This window comes from Anguilla rostrata, chromosome 5, assembly GCF_018555375.3.
Source record: "Anguilla rostrata isolate EN2019 chromosome 5, ASM1855537v3, whole genome shotgun sequence".
NCBI lineage: Eukaryota > Metazoa > Chordata > Actinopteri > Anguilliformes > Anguillidae > Anguilla > Anguilla rostrata.
The window spans coordinates 50914962-50935979 of NC_057937.1; the positions used below are offsets into that span (position 1 = coordinate 50914962).

General features: G+C 43.3%; 2 protein-coding genes across 5 annotated transcripts in view; one reads left to right on the forward strand and one right to left on the reverse strand.

The window, feature by feature from the left end:
- Positions 1-562: 562 nt before the first annotated feature.
- Positions 563-8125, reverse strand: LOC135255593 (nucleobindin-2-like). The gene is made up of 13 exons (XM_064336956.1): positions 7970-8125; positions 7310-7429; positions 6704-6811; positions 6468-6600; positions 5900-6003; positions 4920-5105; positions 4274-4364; positions 4066-4124; positions 3731-3823; positions 3419-3508; positions 2545-2715; positions 2138-2198; positions 563-1881 (listed from the first exon to the last, which is right to left on the reverse strand). Exons 2-13 carry the CDS (start codon positions 7427-7429, stop codon positions 1796-1798), a joined length of 1302 nt encoding a protein of 433 aa, XP_064193026.1. The 5' UTR covers positions 7970-8125; the 3' UTR covers positions 563-1795.
- Positions 8126-8158: 33 nt separating this feature from the next.
- pik3c2a (phosphatidylinositol-4-phosphate 3-kinase, catalytic subunit type 2 alpha) overlaps positions 8159-21018 on the forward strand; it is a 37893-nt gene continuing 25033 nt past the window's right edge. The window contains exons 1-4 of one of the 4 annotated variants that reach the window (XM_064336950.1): positions 9110-9369; positions 10081-10121; positions 14149-15406; positions 20287-20387. In XM_064336950.1, coding sequence (XP_064193020.1) covers positions 14234-15406; positions 20287-20387 — 1274 coding nt within the window. In that variant the 5' untranslated portion in view covers positions 9110-9369; positions 10081-10121; positions 14149-14233. Of the gene's footprint in view, positions 8259-9109; positions 9370-10080; positions 10122-13865; positions 13887-14148; positions 15407-20286; positions 20388-21018 lie in introns of those variants that run through there. The other 3 variants (XM_064336953.1, XM_064336949.1, XM_064336952.1) reach the window with 3 other exon arrangements.

Consider the following 21018-nt stretch of genomic DNA (forward strand, 5'->3'; position numbering starts at 1 on the left):
TGAGTGCAGGATATAAGTTATAGCCTGCTGCTAAATTACCAGATTAAAACAGAATCTTGGTCTTGGTTGAAAACCAGTGTTAGTTGAATCTGAAGTTTCAGTGCTTTTTATGGGGCGACGTAGCTCAGGAGGTAAGACCAATTCTCTGGCAGTTGGAGGGTTGCCGGTTCAAAGCCCGCCCTGGGCATGTCGAAGTGTCCTTGAGCAAGACACCTAACCCCTAACTGCTCTGGCGAATGAGAGGCATCAATTGTAAAGCGCTTTGGATAAAAGCGCTATATAAATGCAGTCCATTTACTATTTACCATTTAGAACAAAAGCCTGTATGCTTACCAGCCCTTACCAGGCAAGATGGGAGACCATGCTTTTGCTGCCCCCTGCTGAAGATGAGCATTAGGCCAGTGCTACTTTGTACAATAGCTTTTTTCTGTAAGTGTTAAGGTCCACTGGTGCCTGAAATGGTTCCTTTTTAAAGGTTAAGGGCAAATAGTGACTGAATACAGGCCTAATTCTGCAGTATTAGAACCATCGGGAAAATTAGAGATGAAAAGCACAATGTGACTCAAAAGTACAGCTGTGTTTATTTTTTGTAAATCATACAGATGAGAACAATACAGAGCCCTGGCTTTGGTAAAAGCTGTGCTGGTGATTTCCAGTACGGTACATTCAACTGTGAGGAGACATTCACTTTCAGCTGATAGCATCTACTCCCAGCAGTGCCGACAGATGAAAATTCTTCCTTAAAGCGGAAAAAAAAACAGGTTGAAAGAGGTAGAGAATATATGCCTGTTGTGTTCATACACACAGGAATTTGTTCACACCCATGAGTTTTGTTCTGAGCTTCTGAAGGGAGCTGGTGCTATACAGGCAAGCACAAAGGGCCATTACGTTTCAAACATCAGAAGTGGTGTGTAGTACCTAAATACTTTCTTGTAAGGCCAGTGTCCCCCTCCTCCCCCCAAGTGTTCTTGCAGCTATCCACCCCTCCTTGAGCATCTTTCTCCCCCCTTTAGTTGAGCTCAGGACAGAGGCCAGGCTACTGTGAAATTTTTATTGGCAATGCTTTGTACTCAGGATTGGTTTCTCGTTTGACGCCATGCAAGAATTGCACCAATTCAATTGGACTCACTTCTCTCTTATCCTCATTAAGCCGACCTCATCAGTGCATAAAGGGTATGAGACCTACAGGGGAATTCTGGAAATCCGGAGGAAAATTTAAAGCAGAAGTAACTAGATAGTTCCTTACTGAAGTGAATTTAATTCTAGAAATCAGAATTTAAATGAACCAAACCTGTAGGGTTAAATTGGTCTTGCAGTGCACTTGTAGGTTCATTTTAAATTTGAAAAACTTTCACAGTACACCCGTCTTCACAAGGATAAGTATTCTTTGTTCAGAGATAGTGGTCTTTGAATTTGTTAATATAAAATATAAACTATGCATCAGAGCAGAAATGTCACGTACAATCCACAGTACATAAATGAACTTTGCCATGCTCTGTAGAGCAGTCTTAAACATTCTGGCTCATTTACAGTAGATTTAGATAATGTCACCATGAATATTCAAAGTCCCCAATAACACTGAATAACAAAATGATTTCATATTTTATAGTCTGTACCGAGATGCATCTTTGCTGTAAAGGTAAGTGTTTTAGTGGACAAACACCGGACAATCTGTAAATCCACACAGATTGTTAGTCTGTGTAAGTGCATACACTGTCTGAGCTGTACACAGAACATGCAAAATCTCTCACACACACATACACACACGCTCACACACACACACACACAGGGCAGGTTATAAGTGTGCTGGCGTTTCCGGATGGACGCCCTGGACCAGAAGCTGGGAGTTGGCGGGTGGGGCTCCAGCGGCTGTGTCTCCATCTGAGCCAGGAAGAGGAATTACAACCGCTGTTAATTTATTTCACAAAGGAATCACATGCGATACATCACGACATACGCATGCTAACGCATCACCTGGATTTAAAAATGTTGATAACCTTAAATTTCCAGACAAATTTTAACCAATATCTGGTAATATAAAATGTTTAACACCAGCCCAACCAAATTCATTTGGAAAAAATAATAATAAAGTACAAAAGTGAAACATATACCCAGAAAAGTGAAAATCCATAATCACCTTTATCCTGTGCAGGAGGGTCTGCAGTTTGAAGTTTTAAACTTGCCATGTGCTCAACAGCCTGCAACAGAAGGATGATTTTACAAGACTGATTCATAGCAGTAGCAATAATTGAATAACTACTATGGAAACGACCGGACAAAATGATGAGCCAAGACTGCCTGCATGGTCAACCTGTATTCACTGACTTTACAAATGTCTTTTCTTAGTCGGGTCTGGTCAGGTTGATAAAGCTTGCTTCCACTCTTGCCAATCTCTTCATGGAAAGACTGGGGGGTGGGGGGTATGCCCCCCGATAGGCGGAACATTGCCCTGAACAATGTTAGCTTGCCCGTAGCAAAGTCAGTGTTCTGTAATAGCCAGTGTTAGCAAGGTTAGCTGGTGAACCTTGAACACCCGTTCCCTACCTGCTGGAGTTCCTGTTTCTGGGCATTCAGCTGCTGCTGCTGTCTCTCCAGCTCCTCCTGCTGCTGCCGCAGATCCAGGGTTCTCTGCTGCAGGTCCTCCTCCTCTTTGGCCAGGTGCTCCTCAAATTCCCTCAGCTCTTCCTCAGTGAAGGCCTGGTTCTGTTCCAGTGTCTGATGAGATGGGAGAGGCAACACATTAAGGACTAGTGGTTCTGGTCTGTGAACTGCTAGACTCAGTTTGCAGACTCATAACTATAAACCTGACTAGCTACTGACTGTTGTGGTACAATTCCAATTTACAGATTCACATTTACCAAAAAACCAATGGTCAGTTACTATTCACAAAGGCTCTACTGGAGTAGAGACTAGTGGATTGCTAGTGATCTCTGAGGACCCCCCCTAGTGGCCCATGGATTAACTTTATGAAATTTGCATTCATATGTATGCAGCTAGTTTGCTGCTGTTTTGATATTCCAAGGTTTTGCTCAGACAGATACACCCTCGGGCACAGATTACCAAATGTAAGCTTGTGTTTAATTATGTATTTTGAAATATGCACATTTTTATTTTGTTTCAATTTCAACAGTTGGGAAAAAACCTGACAACCACCTGTTCAGGCTTTTTCATTCTCAAGGCAACTTTTTGAACAGGTACACCATGTGTAATTTGGTTCACCATTTACATCAGGGGTGTCAAACTCCAGTCCTGGAGGGCTGCAGTGTCTGCAGGCATTTGTGTTTTCCTTTCAATCAACAGCCAATTAAGGCCTAGGGAAGGCTAGTGGACTATAGGCCAATCAATGAATTTATTGATGCAACACTGTGCATTCCAGAAATGGAAACACTGAAAACAGGAGGCGTTAAGTGCACCATACCTCCCAACTGTCTGGCTCAAGAAATTCCTTCTTTCTCGTAGCGACCATGAACTCCTCCCGGGAGACCAGCCGGTCCTTGTTTGTGTCGACCTGTTTGACGCCGCCAATCAAGAAAGCAGTCACCACTTACTTTGGAAAACACTGCATTACAGCTGCAATATTTACTGCCTTTCAAATGCCACGCCACTGCCCCGCAGCCTCTTCAACACTAATGAATCAAAGAGACCGGTTCCAATTACACTCTCCATACCAAAATAACAATATTGTGCTGAGCAAAGGAGACAGTTTGAAAAGCATTCTGGGGGACGCCACCTCGTTCATAACGTGCTCCCTCATGCGCAGTCTCTCCTCCTCCATCTCCACCATATCATCTTCCACATTGGAGGGGTCGTAGATCTTCTCAAGCTATGACCAAACACAGCAAATTAAATTAATGTGCTTTTCCAAAATCTCACCATCATCACACTGGACCTGGGTAAATGTCAAAATAAAAAATCTGTACCCCGCTGATTTAAATCAAACAATATTTACACAGTCTAGAAGGCAGTCGTGATTCTGTGCAGACAGCGATCGATGTGACACAGAATCCCCACCCATCAGGGGGCTCTCTTGGCTTTACTCTCCCATTGTGTGGGAAAGGTTCTCACCTCCTTAGTGAATAGTGCCTCCAGCTCCTGCTCGTCCAAGAAGCCATCTCCATTTGTGTCTGCATCAATACACAAAGTTGGCAGCAGTTCAGTGAAACGCAAAGGCTACTGTTTGAAGTGGAGAAAGTAAAATTGAATAGCCATCTCAACCCCCCCCCCCCCCACCCCCACCCCCACCCCATCCCCCATCCCCCATCCCTCGGCTCACCATGCAGACTAAAAAATGTCTTGGGGTCAAAGTCCTCGGGGTCCAGACCGTCAGCCTCCTCCCAGACCTCCTTAAATTGGTCCTGACTGCCCTGAGAACAACAGAAGCCCATCAGATCCACCTCCTTAGGGTGGATGTAATTCAGCTGGTTCATGAAAACACATACTATGCAGAATTTTCACCTTGAAAATATTATAATACAACCACACTCAGTCATTACTATGATGCACTGGTAATCTGTATCTGTTCACTTTTGCAATATGATGTTATAAAGCTATCGACATGTCTAGCTAGCCAGAGCAAAATAGCTAGTTATTTTGTTGGTGCATTAGCTTTGTCATCTTGAGGGTGTAGGCAGGGTTAAGAATGGAGGAGAAGACGTTTTTGATTGTAAACACGAACGAAGCAAGGAAAGTATGCCTTTAATTGTCCCAAATTTTCATTATTCCTTAACTGGGAACGTCCAATTGTATTTGTAGGCTTGGCTCGTCCACACAACATCCCCTGCAACTCTAGGAACGCAGCACATTGGCCATCCTACTGTCCTACACTGCCCTCTTTCAGCTGCCCCCGACAAGCACTCGCCAAGGCCAATTCATAAACCATTAGTGCATCCAACCACACACTGTGCCTCCACAGTACTAACCGGGTGGTTGATTTTAGGGTGGTCGGCATGCTTCTTCTTCATCTCCTCATAGTGTTCCTCCTCCCTCCTCCTCCTCTCCTCATCCAGTGTCTTCAGCATCTCCCTCCGCTCGTGCTCCTTCATCATCTCGTAGCGCTTGAACTCTTCGTGGCGCCTCTGGTCATAGTTCTCCAGGTCATTTGTTGCCTGGTTTCCATTCATTTTTAAGGAGTTGAGCAGAAGAGTCACAGAAGGCAGGAGTCTTGTGCGACAACAGTCACAGCATCACCCAGTTACCTAGCAAGGCATATCTTCTCTCATCCCTTGAAAACTTACATAAAATCTACCCGTTAACACAATTAAAAGACATATCACCACATTACCTCATCATTGTTTAGGTAAACGAAGTCTAAAACTGCCAATGGTACATGTACAACCTGAGGGCGGTGTACTTGCAGTCCAAACCAATACCTGACAATTTCTAGATTACTCCACACAAAGGTCAGGCCAGAGTACACACTGACCCAAGGATAAAAGCTGTTGTCTTTAGCTTCTGAAGATAAGCCAGTAGGTCTGGGTATAAGTACAACAATGAATGAACAAACTTATAACATCGAGATGTTCTTAGGCTTAAAACAATAAGAAAACATTCCCACATGCCTTATAATTTAAAATGTATATTAATAAAATATAAAGGAATATATTCAAGCAGAATAATTATTAAATGTATAACATTGACTATTACCCATTTATTTCAGAGTAATTTGGCAATTTACATTCAATGTAATCACATGATTAGGGGACACAAAATTATTTATCAAAAATATGACTATTAAAATAACATTTAGAGACAAAATGTCATTGTGAGAACATGAGCAGATAAGAGACATGACTCAATGAAGATGCATCCCACTTGACTAAAGTAAAACAATGAAGGATTGTCACATACATGCAGTAAAGCGCGCACACACACACACACACATTCTGGGTAAAGCACTTACCGATTGAATGAGCCGGTCCAGGTCCTCAACCTCAAAAGTGTGTGGGTTCCTGTGGTTTAGGTACTGGAACTGTCTCAGCATAGCCTGGTGATCCACTACCTTGCCTGGATTATATTAAGAGTGTTTGGTATGCAGTACAAATTGTACAGGATGGTGCACATTTCACTGAACTATTTCATTGGCCTTTGCAAACAATGACTAACAGACTCCGTGCTTACTCCTCGTTTGCACCAATCACACGCCCCGACTTAGGCCTTAGATGACTATGACTTCAAACTGCCAGAAAAATGCACATTTTTTAATGTTGTGATTAAATCAATTTGGGGAATTTGAGCGTTTGTGGTCCAAAGCAAGAGAATGCAATTCAAGTAAGTGCAGCCAGAGTCATAACATCACTGGAAAAACCATGGGGTCATCAGAAATTTCTGTAAATAAGTATAACATCTTCTTAAGAGCGCAAAAACTAAGACGAGCAAAAACATTGACTAAAAGTGAAATGATTTTTAAAAAACCCAGAAAGTGAACTATGTTTTGACAATGTTTTCTTTTCAAAATATAAAGGATCTACCATTCGCCCCCTCAATTTCTTGTTTGGCTCGGATCAGCACTCTTAAACGGCTAACTTCCTGCCTCTTCAGCTCATCCAGTTTGGTCCTTACATGATGGCTCACAAAGTCCAGCTCCTTGGCCAACTTCCCTTGCTGTTTGAGACAAGGGTGTGGTGATCACTCATCATGGTATATGTATGTTCTGTTCAAGAAAAGGAGCAACAAAGACATACAAGCAGAACACCATCCACAGCACCTTGATGTCCTCAATGTCTGTGTTGTGGAGCTTTTCTTTGAAATGCGGGTCTTTTTCCAGGAAATCGATCACTTCCCTGAGGTATCGGTCGTAGTGTAGCCCTGTGTCCTGCCACACAAACAAAACAACACAACAAACTAAAAAAACAACACACATAAGTTATATAAATAAGGCATAAAAAAAGAAATAAATAAACTCTGGGGCATAAAAGGTCATACGTACCTGAGCACTTCCAAATATTTAATTATTTTCATGCCTTAATTTGATTGATTATATTTATATTGCTTACAGTGAGTACTTTGTGTACTCACTGACTGAGTTTCTTTAAAGGCCATTAAATGAACATGAGAAAACATACTTTATCCTACAAACTTGACAGCTAACTGAACACGTACTGCCTGTATCCCAACATTACTCCTGCCCTTCATAAGTCACACTGTGGCAGACGGTTCGCACAGGAAATGTTCTTCAATTCATTTCACTTCGGAAACGTTAAGCAAACGAGGAGCACATAGACTAACGTAATGGTCCGTGTATTTGTAGTTGCAGGGGACCTCTCCTCGGCATGAGCGTCTCTCTCCCTGTTCTGAACCCCACGTCACTCACCGAAGGTTTCTCTTCTGGGGGCTTCATTTTCGTCTTGTCCACGCTCAGGGGTACCGCGGATGAACAGATCAGCTGGCTCGCCAACAATAAGTAGTGGTAGATGTTCTTACTCTGAAACATCTGTCAAAAAACAAGACTACGTCGTATTTGGTCTGCAAGTAGGAAGACTGGCACTAAAACAACTGACGATCGTGCAAGGCACATATCAGACATCACTATGGCCGTGCCTCTAACTTTGCTAGTAAAGATACATTTCCGAATTGCTAGTAAGCGAATTGCTTCACTCTGACTGACAAGTGATAAACATTTCAGGATAGTAAACTGGCTCGCTTTGTTCCGTCTTGTGAAATCTCCAGCTGGAGATTTTTTACAGACAGCTCCACTCATATTTAAGTTCCAAACGAAGGCCTCTGTGTAGCCCTGCAATCACGAGCACATCAATCATATCGTTAGCGATCCACCCAGTGCTTGTTAATGTGTAATATTACAGGAAACCAATATATAGATCCCAGGCTAGCTAACTTCTGAAGTAGCCTACCGTGCTTCGCAGGAACACCAGCGGGCTAAAGTGGACCTTTTTGCCAGAATGTTCGAAATGTAAAAGTTAAAGCTCCAGTTAAGAACCAGTCAGGTAAATGTTTCAAATATAATACGACTTACCTTCTTAGATAGTTTCAGCTTCCTTGTGTAGCTAATATGACGAGATTGTAACGTTGGCTTCTTCAGTTTGTTTTGAGATTTCCGATCAACCCAGCGTCCTCCTACTTGAATACAACATTTAAAACTAACATTGAACACGCCCACTTTTGACCGCGATAATTGGATAGGAATGTTTTCCCTTCTCTGTTTTCAGAAGTTCACGTTGGCGATCCATTGAGCTACAATTGTGTCAGTCAAAGAATTTACAAGTTAACATTACCTTCCCTATCAAGTTGCGTTGCAGCGAAAAGTACGTGGCATTTACACCGCGGTGTCAGTGGGTAATGTACAGGCGTTGTTGTGGGTTGGCATTTCAAATAAGGTAGCCTACTTCATGATATCCGAAGCTTATGAACGGAGACATCCAAGCTACTTTGCTGTTATCTCAAAACAGTATGTTAAATTCTGTACAAGCACGAAATGTAGGCTACTGGCTGTCGTTTACCAATTATTGGACAGACATTGAAATGGTGCCACATTTTTATTTTATTTCACATTTTAATAACGATTTTTATTTTTCACATTTAAAGTAAACAATACCCTACTGTTTTGCTTTTGCTTTTGCTTTGTGACTGTCTAAAAATACATTATTCGTTTTGACGCAGCCTGCTCTGCTTTTGACTATCAACTGCAAAGATTTCCGAGTTAAATAGACATAGGCCTCAACAAAGCAAAAAGCATATGGCTGTTGCCTGCAGAATGTGTGGGTAAAATCATATATTAACAGCAGGATAGGAAGTAGCCTACGTGAGCATAGCCTACCCACAAACCGGATAGTTCTGCAGACATCTGCACCACTGACCAAATGAAATGCGTTATGTTTATGTAGCCAATAAGCCATAATCTAACATATAACAGAAAAAGCTGTTTTTAAACAAACCCATGGGTTCAATATTTACCCGACCAGTCTTGCTTGGCGAATTCTGAATAATAGTCTGAATATAGATTATTTATGTATTTATTTATTTATTTATTTCACTTGACAAATATTTTGGTTCTCTTTTCCCTTCAGCTTCTGCTTATGTGTAACTTTCTTGTTGCACTCTTACAAGAAACCAAGTCTATTGCTGCTTTTCAGCTTGTATCACGAGGACGTGTGCTAGCGGTTGGGCAATTTATTCAACGGAATATAACATACATTTGTATGTAACAAAAATTACAAGAAAATACAACTCGGACTCAGAAACCAAGCATGCGTTATTTCAAGCTGCCTCTGCGTGTCACTGTGCTACTGTGTTTTTTGAGATGAAGGCGAGCAAAAACTGCCTCGACTTTGAAACAGGAACTGACGTTAGTCTGAGATGGATAGATACATTTCCAGCTGCAGGAAAAATGGCTTCAAAGATCGCGGAGTTTAAAAGGTGAGATTTAAACCCCATATTCACAAAAATATAGATGTGCAAAAGTTTTAACAGTGGGTTCAATGTGTTTAGGCAAGGCAAGTCAGGTATTCGGGCCTCGTTCGCTAGATGCCTGCGTTCCTCCTTGTTTTTTCTACTGTTGCTTGCTACCGTGTTGATGTTTTAAATTATTCAATCAAGTGTCTTATAAAGTGGGAACTGTAAGTACAAGTGCTTTGCGGAGGCCAAAGTGTAACCTACTAGCCCGGCTGTTTCCGCGGAAAACAGTCGACGTTGTGGAATTCGGAGTTCTGTGGGCTACCTTGCTGGCTGGATTCTAAGCTCATAGCTAGCCAGCAATAGCCGCATTTTAGAATTTGCTTGCCGAAGTTCAGCCTTACTAACGTTACAACGTATGAGAACGTCACAATATATTGAAAAGTTAGGGCAGTTATTTTACACTTCTCTGGTATGTAAGGTTAAAGTTTCAGATGTGTAGTTGCATAACCAATTCAAATAGATATTTTTTGTATGTTAAAGAGGAAGGGGAGGGGGCCACTTCGAGTTTACATCCCGGTTTTTTTATATTATAGTGAACTATAGCCTGCGTCTTGTGACTCATCGTGCCTTTGCCCTTAGCGCAGATATCGAGGGTTAGTTGCCATGCACCGCACTCTAGTGTGTGGATTAGCCTGCATGCCTTAGCCTAATTCCAGTTCGTTTTGATTGTAGTGATGTTAAATCAGTGATCCTGTGAACGCTATCATCTGTGGGTAAGACACATTCATTATTTAAATTGTCCAGAAATAACAGCAGGTGTCATGGAATTATTCTAAGCGCTATTACATTAGCTACATGATGCCTGTGTTGATATGATGGTTAGATATTTTCGTTTGTGTCATTTGATTTTTGTATTTAATATTTAACCTTTAGTATCCTAGTAAATAGTAGCCTATAAGCAATACATGTTTACAAAGATTTTTTCCGCATTATGGCAGTTTGCCTTTGAATGTGAATCAGTGCAGTAGCATGCTCTCTGAACTACCCTTCCGTGCACTGCTAACATTCATAACTGCTGTAACATCTGCGACATCTGTGTTTTAGCCACCACCAAATTCACCCGACAGCCTGTATTATTAAAGCTGAGAATTTAGCATTCCTTTTAAATAGTCCCAGTGTAGGTGGCCATTATAAATTAGAATAACACAACAACCTGCTAACTGATAAACCTAACAGAACATACTCTGAACTATGTCAGAGCCACATTTCTACAATGTGTGGGAAAATCTAAATAGCAGTTTCTGAAATCTTAATAATGCTATAATGTCTTATTTCATGTCTTAATAAGACAATCAATTCACATCTTTTTGTCCTGGACAGCTGTTATATTGTACCGGCACATTGCTGGCAATGGTCCCTAAGTAGCTGTTGCTTTGTTTTTAAATGGGTAGCTTTGGCGTGATGCGTGAAGCCTACTATGTTCCTCAATTCATGTTCCTCTTGAACTTATGCAAACTAAGGACCTTGCTGCTCTGCAGACTAAGTTAAATTGCAGGCCTTTGGGAGCAGTTTGAAATTGTGTCAAGTGCTAAGTTTATGCTGGACTGAACAGTCTCATGAATGTGTCTACTCCTACAACAGTGCAGAGCTGTGGTAGATGGTAACAATTCTCAAAGCTTTGCCTGAATTATTTCTAAGGTTATCCTATTTCTGGGTGCTGAGTTCTGCTGTCATACAAACTTTTGGCACCATTTGGCCCTTTAGACTTGGCGGCTTTACAAAAATAAATTATGAATACCAACATTTTACACAGTCATTCAGTGCTACTGTTGTACAGTGAAGGAAAAAAATGTTTTAGAAAACCATTACTTATCACATGCTATGTTTACCTTTGTGCAGCCTCCTGCTGTTTGTGTCTGGGGTCTTTGCTGAACATCAGGCCTCTTGTGCAGTCTATTTAAATATGTAACGGTATTTAATCTGTTACTGCAGAAAAAGATCATTCCCAGAGGCCTGATTATGGTTATTAACAATGCCTTTGCTGTCCTTCCCGAAACATGCTGGACACACTTGATTAGGGGTCCTCTGATGTTTGGCCGTTTACCACTTTGTACTCCTAAAATATTGTGTGTGAATGACAGGAAGTATTACAATTTGTATGGTTATTCTTTTTAATTTGAGCGTTTAGTTTTTTATTTGCCAAAGTAGCAGAAGCTTGGCTTACAAGGTTCTTCACTCAGGCATGTCATTAGAAAGCACAAATGGCATACAAGTAATCCTTAAACCCTAAGCATACAAATTAGTTATTCATTTCCACCTTGGAGACACTTTTGTACTTTGATCAGTTACACGGTAGCTTGTTTATGTTTTTTGACTCGTGCATAACTGGTCTTCTCATGAGTTTTGTATCATGAGAGATGTATAAAAAATATAATGGGGCACAATTTCCTGAGCCATTGAACTTTTAGTGCAAAGACCAGATTCTGTTCATTCTCCTTTGGTGTTGCATTCATGAGAAGGTAGTATGTGTGTGTTTCAGCTCTCTTACTATGAACATATTGCTTCTTTAATTTCAGAGTCCTACTAAAACAAGTTTCCAGTATGTTTTTAACTGACTTGTGCTGTTGTGCCCTCCATTTTACTGAAGTTATGTCACGCAGTGCTGTGGTATTAAACTCCTTTTTAGGGCTTTCAAAACATGGCAGTCACTTGGGTCAAGACCCTTTGTGCCGTGGTTACAAGCTGAAGTGGGTGTCATCCTTCTTCATAGCTCTCAAAATCTATTGAAGATCTATTGAAGTATAGATGAAGTATATGCTGGTGGTGGTGGTAAAATATTCAATTGTCATAAATAGGAAAGTGGGTTCTTTATTTCCAATTTTGTTTAAAGAAAATGTAGATGTTTCTTTTGTTGTTGGAGGTAGGTTCCCATAGCCGGCAGTTAGTTTCAATGGCAGAGGCATTTTGTTCAGTCCTCCAGTCCTCAATAACTTTTTTCTCAAAGGTAGAGAATAGTCATGTATCATGCAATACTTAATGTATTTCTGTTTTTTATTCTCTATGCTCATGCTCAAAATATGTGCTAGAAAGTCTGTACTTATTATATTTAGCAGTGGTTTGTGTGTAAAATTTTACTCACTGTTTAATGGAATGCTATATTTGCACATCAAACATTGACATAATTCGTAGCAGATGCACAGAAGTCACAGTTGTCCTGCTGGGAAAAGTTTGACTGTGATTGAACTGCTGTCCCACAGCTGGATTCCTTTTTTTGTTTTTGTTTTTCCGTTTGTTTGCTTTTTGAAGGTTCGGTCAGCTGATAAGACCAGAAACATAAAGTACCCGAGTCATGCATGGGGTGCGCTTTTGAGACCCGGTTGCCTCAGTAACGTTGAATTCTTCCAGGACTGACGGAAAGGCCGAGGCACTGCGCTCTAGTTTTTTTATGGAGGAAGGAAGAGGCCTACTGTGTGCCTCCGGCAGCGCGGGCCTCGTGCTGAAATACGCGGTCTCGTCATCGCAGCCGCGAGGACTGGCTAGCGCCTTATGCGTGTCGCCTGAGCGCGAATTCCGGAGCCTGGCTGCGATGCCGGTTCAGACAGCGAGAATTCCCCGCCCGTGAGCCGCTGCAGTACCTCGAATGAAACTACTGGTGTGCGCTGTTAACGGCCTGCGGTTCCGCCCCACTTCATCCCAACCAAAACGCCAATTTAACGCGGCAGCCTTCTCCTTCTCGAGCACCCCACTATTCATTCAGTGTGAAATCGAACGAGACCGCTTGTCACATCATATGGAAACATTTCTCTCCCTTGCCCTAAGTCTGTTTTTCAACTTGAATCAAGTGGGCGCACATATTTTTCCTGTGGTAGTGTATAGCCTAAGCTAACTGCTATAGGCAATGCAAACTAATACAACTTACGAAACAATGGAAAAACACCAAGCAAGGTTTCTTTTTTTCAGTCCTGGTTTTTTGGTCAATTTTCTTTTTTTCAGGGGGAGTAGGCTACACCCCACTTCAGGGGTTTAAGTATTCAACCAAAGTTTGGATGGTGCCCTGCAGTAGCACTATTTCCGTATCACCATAACTGTGAGGAGACCAAATCACTTCCGTCCCCTCCCCTTCACCTTATACAGTTTAGCACCTGTTAGCTATTTAGTGTTAACTTCCATAAGGAAATAACTGTTCCTTTTTTAGTGACTCAAAATGGTTAATGTTCTAACAGTGCAGATAGTATTTACCCACACAGCCTGCTGTTTTTGGTTTTTTGGCCACATGTCATTATTTTTTTAAAGTTTGTTTTAATTATCCTACTTTGCTCATTTTCTTATGACTTTCATCCCTCTGTGAAAACTTGTAGGAAGGTGCTAGACTGGATTTTAGCCAATAAGAGCAAGATTTCACATTTCTGCTGAATGAAATTGCATGTGTTAAAGCCATTCTTTATATGTTTGTCAGTCCTAACCTGCAGGCGTGTATAATTGGGAGGCCAAATTAAAGTGACTGACCTGTTCGAAAAGAGAGGACAAGCTCTAAATCTGTAGGTTTGCTGTCCTACTTCCTCCACGCAAGGCTCTGATCTGCATTCTGCACATGTCAGTTTTATTTCCCAAACAATATTTATTTGAAGGCTATGTTATTTTATACAGCTCATAACCTACTAGAACAGTATTTTGTTTTGGAGGTTTATCTCTCTTTTTATGTCCAGCATTGAACACTCCATTCCATGGTCCAAAGTGTTGAAAAGCCGCGGTTGTGGGGCCTCTGAGTTAATCTGTTTTGCTTGTTCCTTTTTCTGACAGACATTCAGACTGATTCTGCTCAGGACCCACTGACACCAACACTGGACCCTCTCCCTTGAATACATGGCCCCTGCTAGTTGACACCATGGCCCAGATATCCAGTGGAAATGGGTTCGGCCAGGATGTGTCGCCCTCTCCAGGGACAGGGCGGCCCAAGGGGGCGGTGGGGAGGGAGGAGGCCCTGCGTATGGAGACTGAGGCTCTGGCCAAACTGCAGAGGGAGAAGAGGCACACGCTTCCTGCATCCTTGCCTTCATCGTCTGCGTCGTCATCCTCATCCGCTGCCAAGCCCCTGACTGGTGCCCCCCATGGTGCGGCCTCTGCCAGCAGGCCCGAGAAGGACCTCATCGTCTTCCCAGAGTCAGAGGCCAAGAAGAGGGCGGAGCAGGACCGTTTCCAGGACATTGATGTGGAGAAGCTTACTAATGAGGAGCTGGAGAAGCTCCTGCTGGACGATAGTTTTGGGGTGCAGAGCAAAGTGCCCCGACCTTCCTCCCTGCTCGGCTGCAACCTGAGTGCTTCTTACCCAGGCAGCCAGGCGTTCACCCCTTCTCTCTTCCACGGTGGCCGGGGGCCCTGGACCCCTTCAGGCTCTGCTTTGCAAACCCCCACCCCAACCCGCCAGCAGACCCCTGTCTTCCCCCCTGCACCCTTCCCCAAGCCCCCTGGCTCCTTCCAGAACGGCCTCACCTCCAGTCTGCCGGCCTTCCGCGCTCCAGACGGCCTCTTCCTCAGCCTGGCTGCCCCGCCTCCGTTCATGGCCTTCCAGCCCATTGGAGCCACCTCCCCCATGGTCTTCCAGCAGCCCCCCGCCGTAAACCCGGAGATGGCCAAGCTCTTTGACAAGATCGCCAGCACGTCGGAGTACCTGAAGAACGGGAGGTCTGCCAGCACCGACCTGGAGTCGGTCGGCGTCAAAGCCCTGTCCCCCAAGCCCCCTGCCTCGGAGGCCCCCAGCATCAGCCGCTTCGAGTGGCTGGACCTGGACCCCCTCAGCAAGCGCAAGGCTGAGTGCGAGGAGGCCCCGTGCGCCCCAGATGGCTCCGTGACGGTGAAACCCGGCCCGGCAGGGGACCCCTGGGACGCCGTTCTGCTGGACGAGAGCGAGGGTGCCGCCTCCGGCGCCCCCCTCACTGAGGAGAGGAGCCAGCGCCCAGCCAGCACCCAGCTGCGTAGAGCTTCGACGGGGACCGCTGTGACCAGGAGCCACTCTCTGAACATCCCAGCTGCATCCTCACCGCACAGCCAAAACCGCCAGGTACACCTCCGCTTTGTACTGCTTCTTTGGGCACGTAATTCGATCCTGCTAGTGTTTGTTTTGGTTTATGTTGCCCTTCCATGTAAAATTTTCTGCTACCTGTTTGAAGTTGACTGTTTGAGGTTCCTCGGTGTGAACAATGCTGCTATTAGCTTTAAACTTAACCTAGTTCACTTCCTGGTTATAAATAAATACTGCCCACAGGTGCACCTCATAGACCAAACCCTTGTATTCCATGATTCATGTTCTTATGGCTCGTGTACTGTTTTAACTGTCAGATACCTTCCTTAAAAATCTGTGAATGTTTTGAAATTTGGAAATTAATTCAAGAACAAGAATGAAATTTGAAGACTTGAAGAGGTAATTTAAAGCACTTTTTTGTTGTTGAGGGTTTGCCAAAAGCTTGCAAAACTTCATGTCCATTTTTCATATAACCCCTCTTGTTTATGGCTCCTGTAATTTGGGCGAGTGGGCCCTTGAAATCACTTGAAAAGTGTTTGAACAGGTTGCACAGGTAAGAATGGGGACCCTGGGTTGCAGTAGTTGTTGTTTTGCTGTCAGTGTCACTCGTTGTTCAGCAGAAGTTCACATGAGAGCAGTGGGATGTAGTTGGGCTGCCTTTGTGTGTGCATGTGGCCCGGTGCCAGGTCCCTGGTACCATTTGTTTTCACGATACATCCCCCCCCTCCCCCCTTCTGACTGCCAGAGGAAATTGCAATCTATTTGAAGTGCATGATGAAATGGCCGTGTTTGAGACTGGTTAGAGTAGGGTTTCTCAACCCTGGTCCCGGCAGGGTTGGTTTTTCTTATTACTTCCCGGTTGTTTGATAATTAATTTACAGCACAGCATCTGATTACACAGTTAGCTCACCACGCCTGTTTTCCTTTGTTTTGAACTGGTTACTGATTTTAGTGGAAAGACAGACCAGCGGTCAGTGCGGCTCGCCTGGATCAGGTCTGCTGATTCAGACTGTATTTATGACCCTGATGAGGCATTCCTGATAACGCTTCTTCCCGGGGCTTGGGTTTTTATCTCAGATTTGTGTTTGGGGCCGTTTCTGCTTCAGTGTCGCTAGTTTCCCAACTCTCCATGAATCAGGGGTTTTTTTCCGCCAAAGGCTCACTTCCTGTTACATTGTTCTGCTCCTTGTAAAGACTTCTCTTTTGCGCATTCGGAAATGTTAACGGAGGATCTAGGTACTAGGATCCTTTTAAAAAAAAAAAAAAAGTGTGTGAGGTATTTTATCGTACATTTCTCCAGTGAAAAACACAATTGTGAAGTGATGGTGAATATTGTTAGCCATATTTATGTTGATCATTAGTACTGTGTACAGTGCAGACTTATCCAGGAATGTTCTGAAAGGTTTAAAGTGAGCAGGAAAACAAATGAGAACTTCCCTGCAGGGCACGAACAGTTTGTCAGCTGAAATGCTTTGGAGCTTGGAGAACACCACCACCTCTAGATGAACCGGTGTTTTGTGAATTCGAGTAAATGGGTGCACAATGTGCTGTGTTGCCATGGAAGCACAGTATGTGTGTGCATGAATTTGTGTGTGCGTTCGTGCAGGTATTGGAGCGTATAGGGCAACAGTGTAAAAACCCAGCTGTGTACCTACAGGTAACACTGGTGAATACACCATATTATTCCAGTGAATCTGTTCATCTCACCCAATGGGCCCAAGCCATACATCATTCTTTATTTTTGTTGCTCTGAGGATTAAGAATTTTTGCGTTGCATGTACTGTCCTCTTATAGGCTACCAGTGATCACATGTAGTCGGGCAAATTGTCCAGTTGTTGTACCCCTAAACACTATGTGCTGTAATAGTGTCAACATAACCTACATATTATGAGTTCCTTTGTCCATTAGGATCTGCATCCCAGACAACGGAGGCCATCCGTTATCAGAGTAGAGTGAGATGTAAACAGAATAGTTTGGTGACGGGTAATGTACATAACATGGAGGAGGACCTGTAGGGGGCTGCCAGCTGTGTTCTTATACATGGGTGGGCCTCTCGGTGTGGTATGAAGTCTTGACTGTGCCAGAGCTGACTGTGGTCAGCAGCCCCATGGGGCCACACACAGTCGGCTATATTATCGCCCCCTCTCTTGGTGGGTTTTGGTCTGCCAGGATTACAGCATCGCAGTGCTCAATAGTGACCTCCGATGGTCGATCGGCACCCCGCGACTCCCACCTGTTGAGATGCACACGAAACGCCTCCCTGCAGCTCGTGACAGTGTGACAAGTTTGCAGAATGCTGTAATGGGCAGCAGTGATGTTGCTTGCTGTGGAGGAGAGCGCACACTTTGCTCCGCTATGAGGACTCTGTAGTCGAGGTTGCAGCAGTGAGTGCTGATGTGTGTGTTGCGATGTTTCCCAAATTGGGGAGGAAAAGGGGGAAAAGCCTGAAATGAAATATAGAACTGTGATAAATTACACGTTTGATGTTTGGAGCCAGTGAATAATTAAATGTGAAATTAATTGAAAAATACAACTCTAATCATAACCAAATGTAGGTGCTGCCTTATAAAAACAAGTTTAAAAAAATCAAATTAAAAAGCCATCAGCCCCCCATGAGAGAAAATCTGGCTAATTAGCAGCTGTGTAAGTGTGTAATTAAGACATGTCTGAATGCATCCAGATGGCTGTTCACGGTTCCGCAGGCATGCTGGGAAGGTTTACAGCAGCTGTGTTCAGAGGTGAACGCTGGTGTTAAGCCTTCTCAGGAGCACCTTCCCATTTGACTTTGTTCAGTCTGGAGCGAATAGCAGGATCGCAGCGACCTTGGCATGCATCATAAGGTGATAGGCGCCATGGTTAGATTGCAGTGTGACAGGGAAGGCAGATGCTCGCCTGATGAGAGCCGATATGGCCTTTATTATCAGCTGAGCTTTCCGCGTATATGCTCTGCTGCTTCAGAACGGGGAAGTCTGAAACGGGAAGCCGAGGTGCTTCTAGAGTCCCCGCTGTGAGAGAACAATGCGCGTCACTGAGATCATCAATAAATACAATACAATACTTTATTGTCCCCTCAGGGGAAATTTGTTTTCACATTTTTTTGTCTTGCAGCCTCACATAAATACATAGATACATACAGTACAGTATATACATATAACACACATATAATAAATACATAGATACATACAGTAATAAATACCTAGATACATAGGCTACATAAAATACACCTGACATTCAGCGAGGCAGTTTGTTCAGCACCTCGATAGCAGAGGGGACAAAGCTCTTTTTAAAACGGGCCCGTTTCCAGGTCAGAGACCTGTACCTGCGGCCAGATGGAAGGAGTGAGAAGAGTGGGTTGAGGGGGTGTGTGGGGTCGTGCGCTATGGTGAGTGCTCTGTGTGTAAGGGCTCTGTTGTTGAGCTCTGAGAGGTTTTTGGTGGGAAGTCCAATGATTTTTGAGGCGTTGTGTGTGATGCGGGTGAGTTTGTTCCTGTTTGTGGCAGTTAGCATGGTGAAGAAACAGGGTGAGCAGTAGAGTAAGATGGGCTGGATGTACAGTAGTGACAGAAGATGAGGTGCAACAGAAAGTGGGGTTTGTTGAAAAACAGGAGGTTGGTTCTCATAGCTTGTTTTATTATGATTGTATTCCAATGACTTTTAGGAAATAAGTACTTTATGTGCCTGAGCTGTCATAGCTATGTGGTGCTTGAAACATGAGATTTCCTGCATACAGATATGCCAAGTTGGCGGAGACGGTCTTGAACAGATAAAGTGGACTGATTCACGGCTGTGATTGTGTTATCTTTCATCGTCCCCCCAGCTACCTCTCCTTAGCCAGTGAAAGGGAATGTGCTGGTTACAGGCTCCTCCCCCAGCCCCAACTCCCCAGTTCTGTTCTATAGAAACCTATAATAGCTATGAAACCTATAATAGAATAACAAAGCGGCTCTGTCTCTCTGTATCTCTAGTGCAGTCATTATAGTAGATACAGTATCCAGTACTTTGCCCTGATTTGCCTCTTTAATATTTTCATTTTATTTTTCAGCATCTGTTTTTGTAAAATTGTGCCCAAGCTCATTATTGAGCTGAATTCTCTCCACAGCACGTTATGATTCAGCAGTATGATAGGCAGGCGCACTTAGAGATCAGAATGTTTTTTTACGAAGCAAATGTGTTTCTTGTTTTTCGGTACATTGCAAATGGTCTGTGATATCTAACCTGGAACATTTCTGTCATGGCAGATCTGTGGTTCTCAGTTGCAGAAGCAGAGGGCTCGTGTACTAGGCTTTATCTTGGGTGGGAGGCATTATAAAGAAGTAGACCCAAGTCCCCAGATTTCCCTGTTGCCAAATGTGCAAATATGCAGTTGGACGAGAGTAGCTGTTTGACTGTCTAACTGATGTTATCGCCGAGATTAGTCATATTTATTTTCAATGGTTTTGTATAGAATAGTCACAAGATTATAATTCTGCTCTCAGGGTTTTAATCTGTTTAACAGAGTGATATATGTGTACCCATATGTCAGTTAGAGTATTTATTCATTCTTGTTTTGGGGATTTCACCTGTATTGTACTGTTCATGTCCACAGATGGTAATTATTGAGGTATTGAAGAGCTACAGCATCTGTACAGTTGTAGGCGATTGTAGCATGGTCCCTTGAAATGACCTGCATGACTCACTTGAAGATGTTTTCTGATTGGCTCTTGTCTGTGGCATGATTGTGCATTTCTGCCATTATTTGGCTCTGTCAGAACATTGTTTCATTTCCTCTTTCCAGGAGGCATGAACAGATTGGCTCCTAGACGTCATGTAGTCTGTGCTGATGTCAGCAGAGTTTTTTATTTTTATTTTATCTCGTAGCCACTGTGTCCATGGTGAACAGAATTCCTTTTCTCAAAATGTGGTTTGTCTCCACCTTCCAGGACAAAGAGGGAAATGGGAAATTGTCAGCAAAGTACAGCTTCCTTCAAGGGATGGAGGCCCAGAACGAGGAGGTGGTAGCCTTTTGTGAGGACATTGCAGCGTAAGCTTTCCGTCGCCATAGAAACAAAAACCATGACTACCAGTGCCCCCATACTCCAGCGATGTCATAATTGTCATAACTAACAATTCTAGACCTATGTTTTAACATGTCAATGCAGCTTACTTAGAAAGAAACTGCTATATTGGAGCCCACCTTTTCAAAGTGAAATTATGAACAAGTTCAGTGAATATTAATTGGAAAAAGTGTGAACACTTTCTGTGAATGTAGTTTCTGAAATTCTTACGGTCTATGCACCGGAATTTACACGATTGACTGAAGTAAAAGCAGACACTATGTTTGTAGTGGAGTCCGGCTAGCACACCATGTATGTGTGACTTTTGCCTTTAAATAGATTCACGCAGCTGGGTGTCGATCCGCCCATAAGGCAGTTACGAGTCAAACTAATTATCAGCAACAGCTCTCCAGCTGCTCACGAACGCTTCTCTCTGAAAATAATGTCCTCTCAATTTTACTGAAATGCTGTGGCAACTGTGTGTTCTTTCTGCTTTGCTGCAGGAGTAATTGTGTGGCTGTGCATTTGGCAGGGTGGTTATGATTTATTGGCTGTTTGTTTGACAGGGGGATTAACTTTGCATCAATCCCAGTCATTAGGGATTAGTTGCTGTGAATT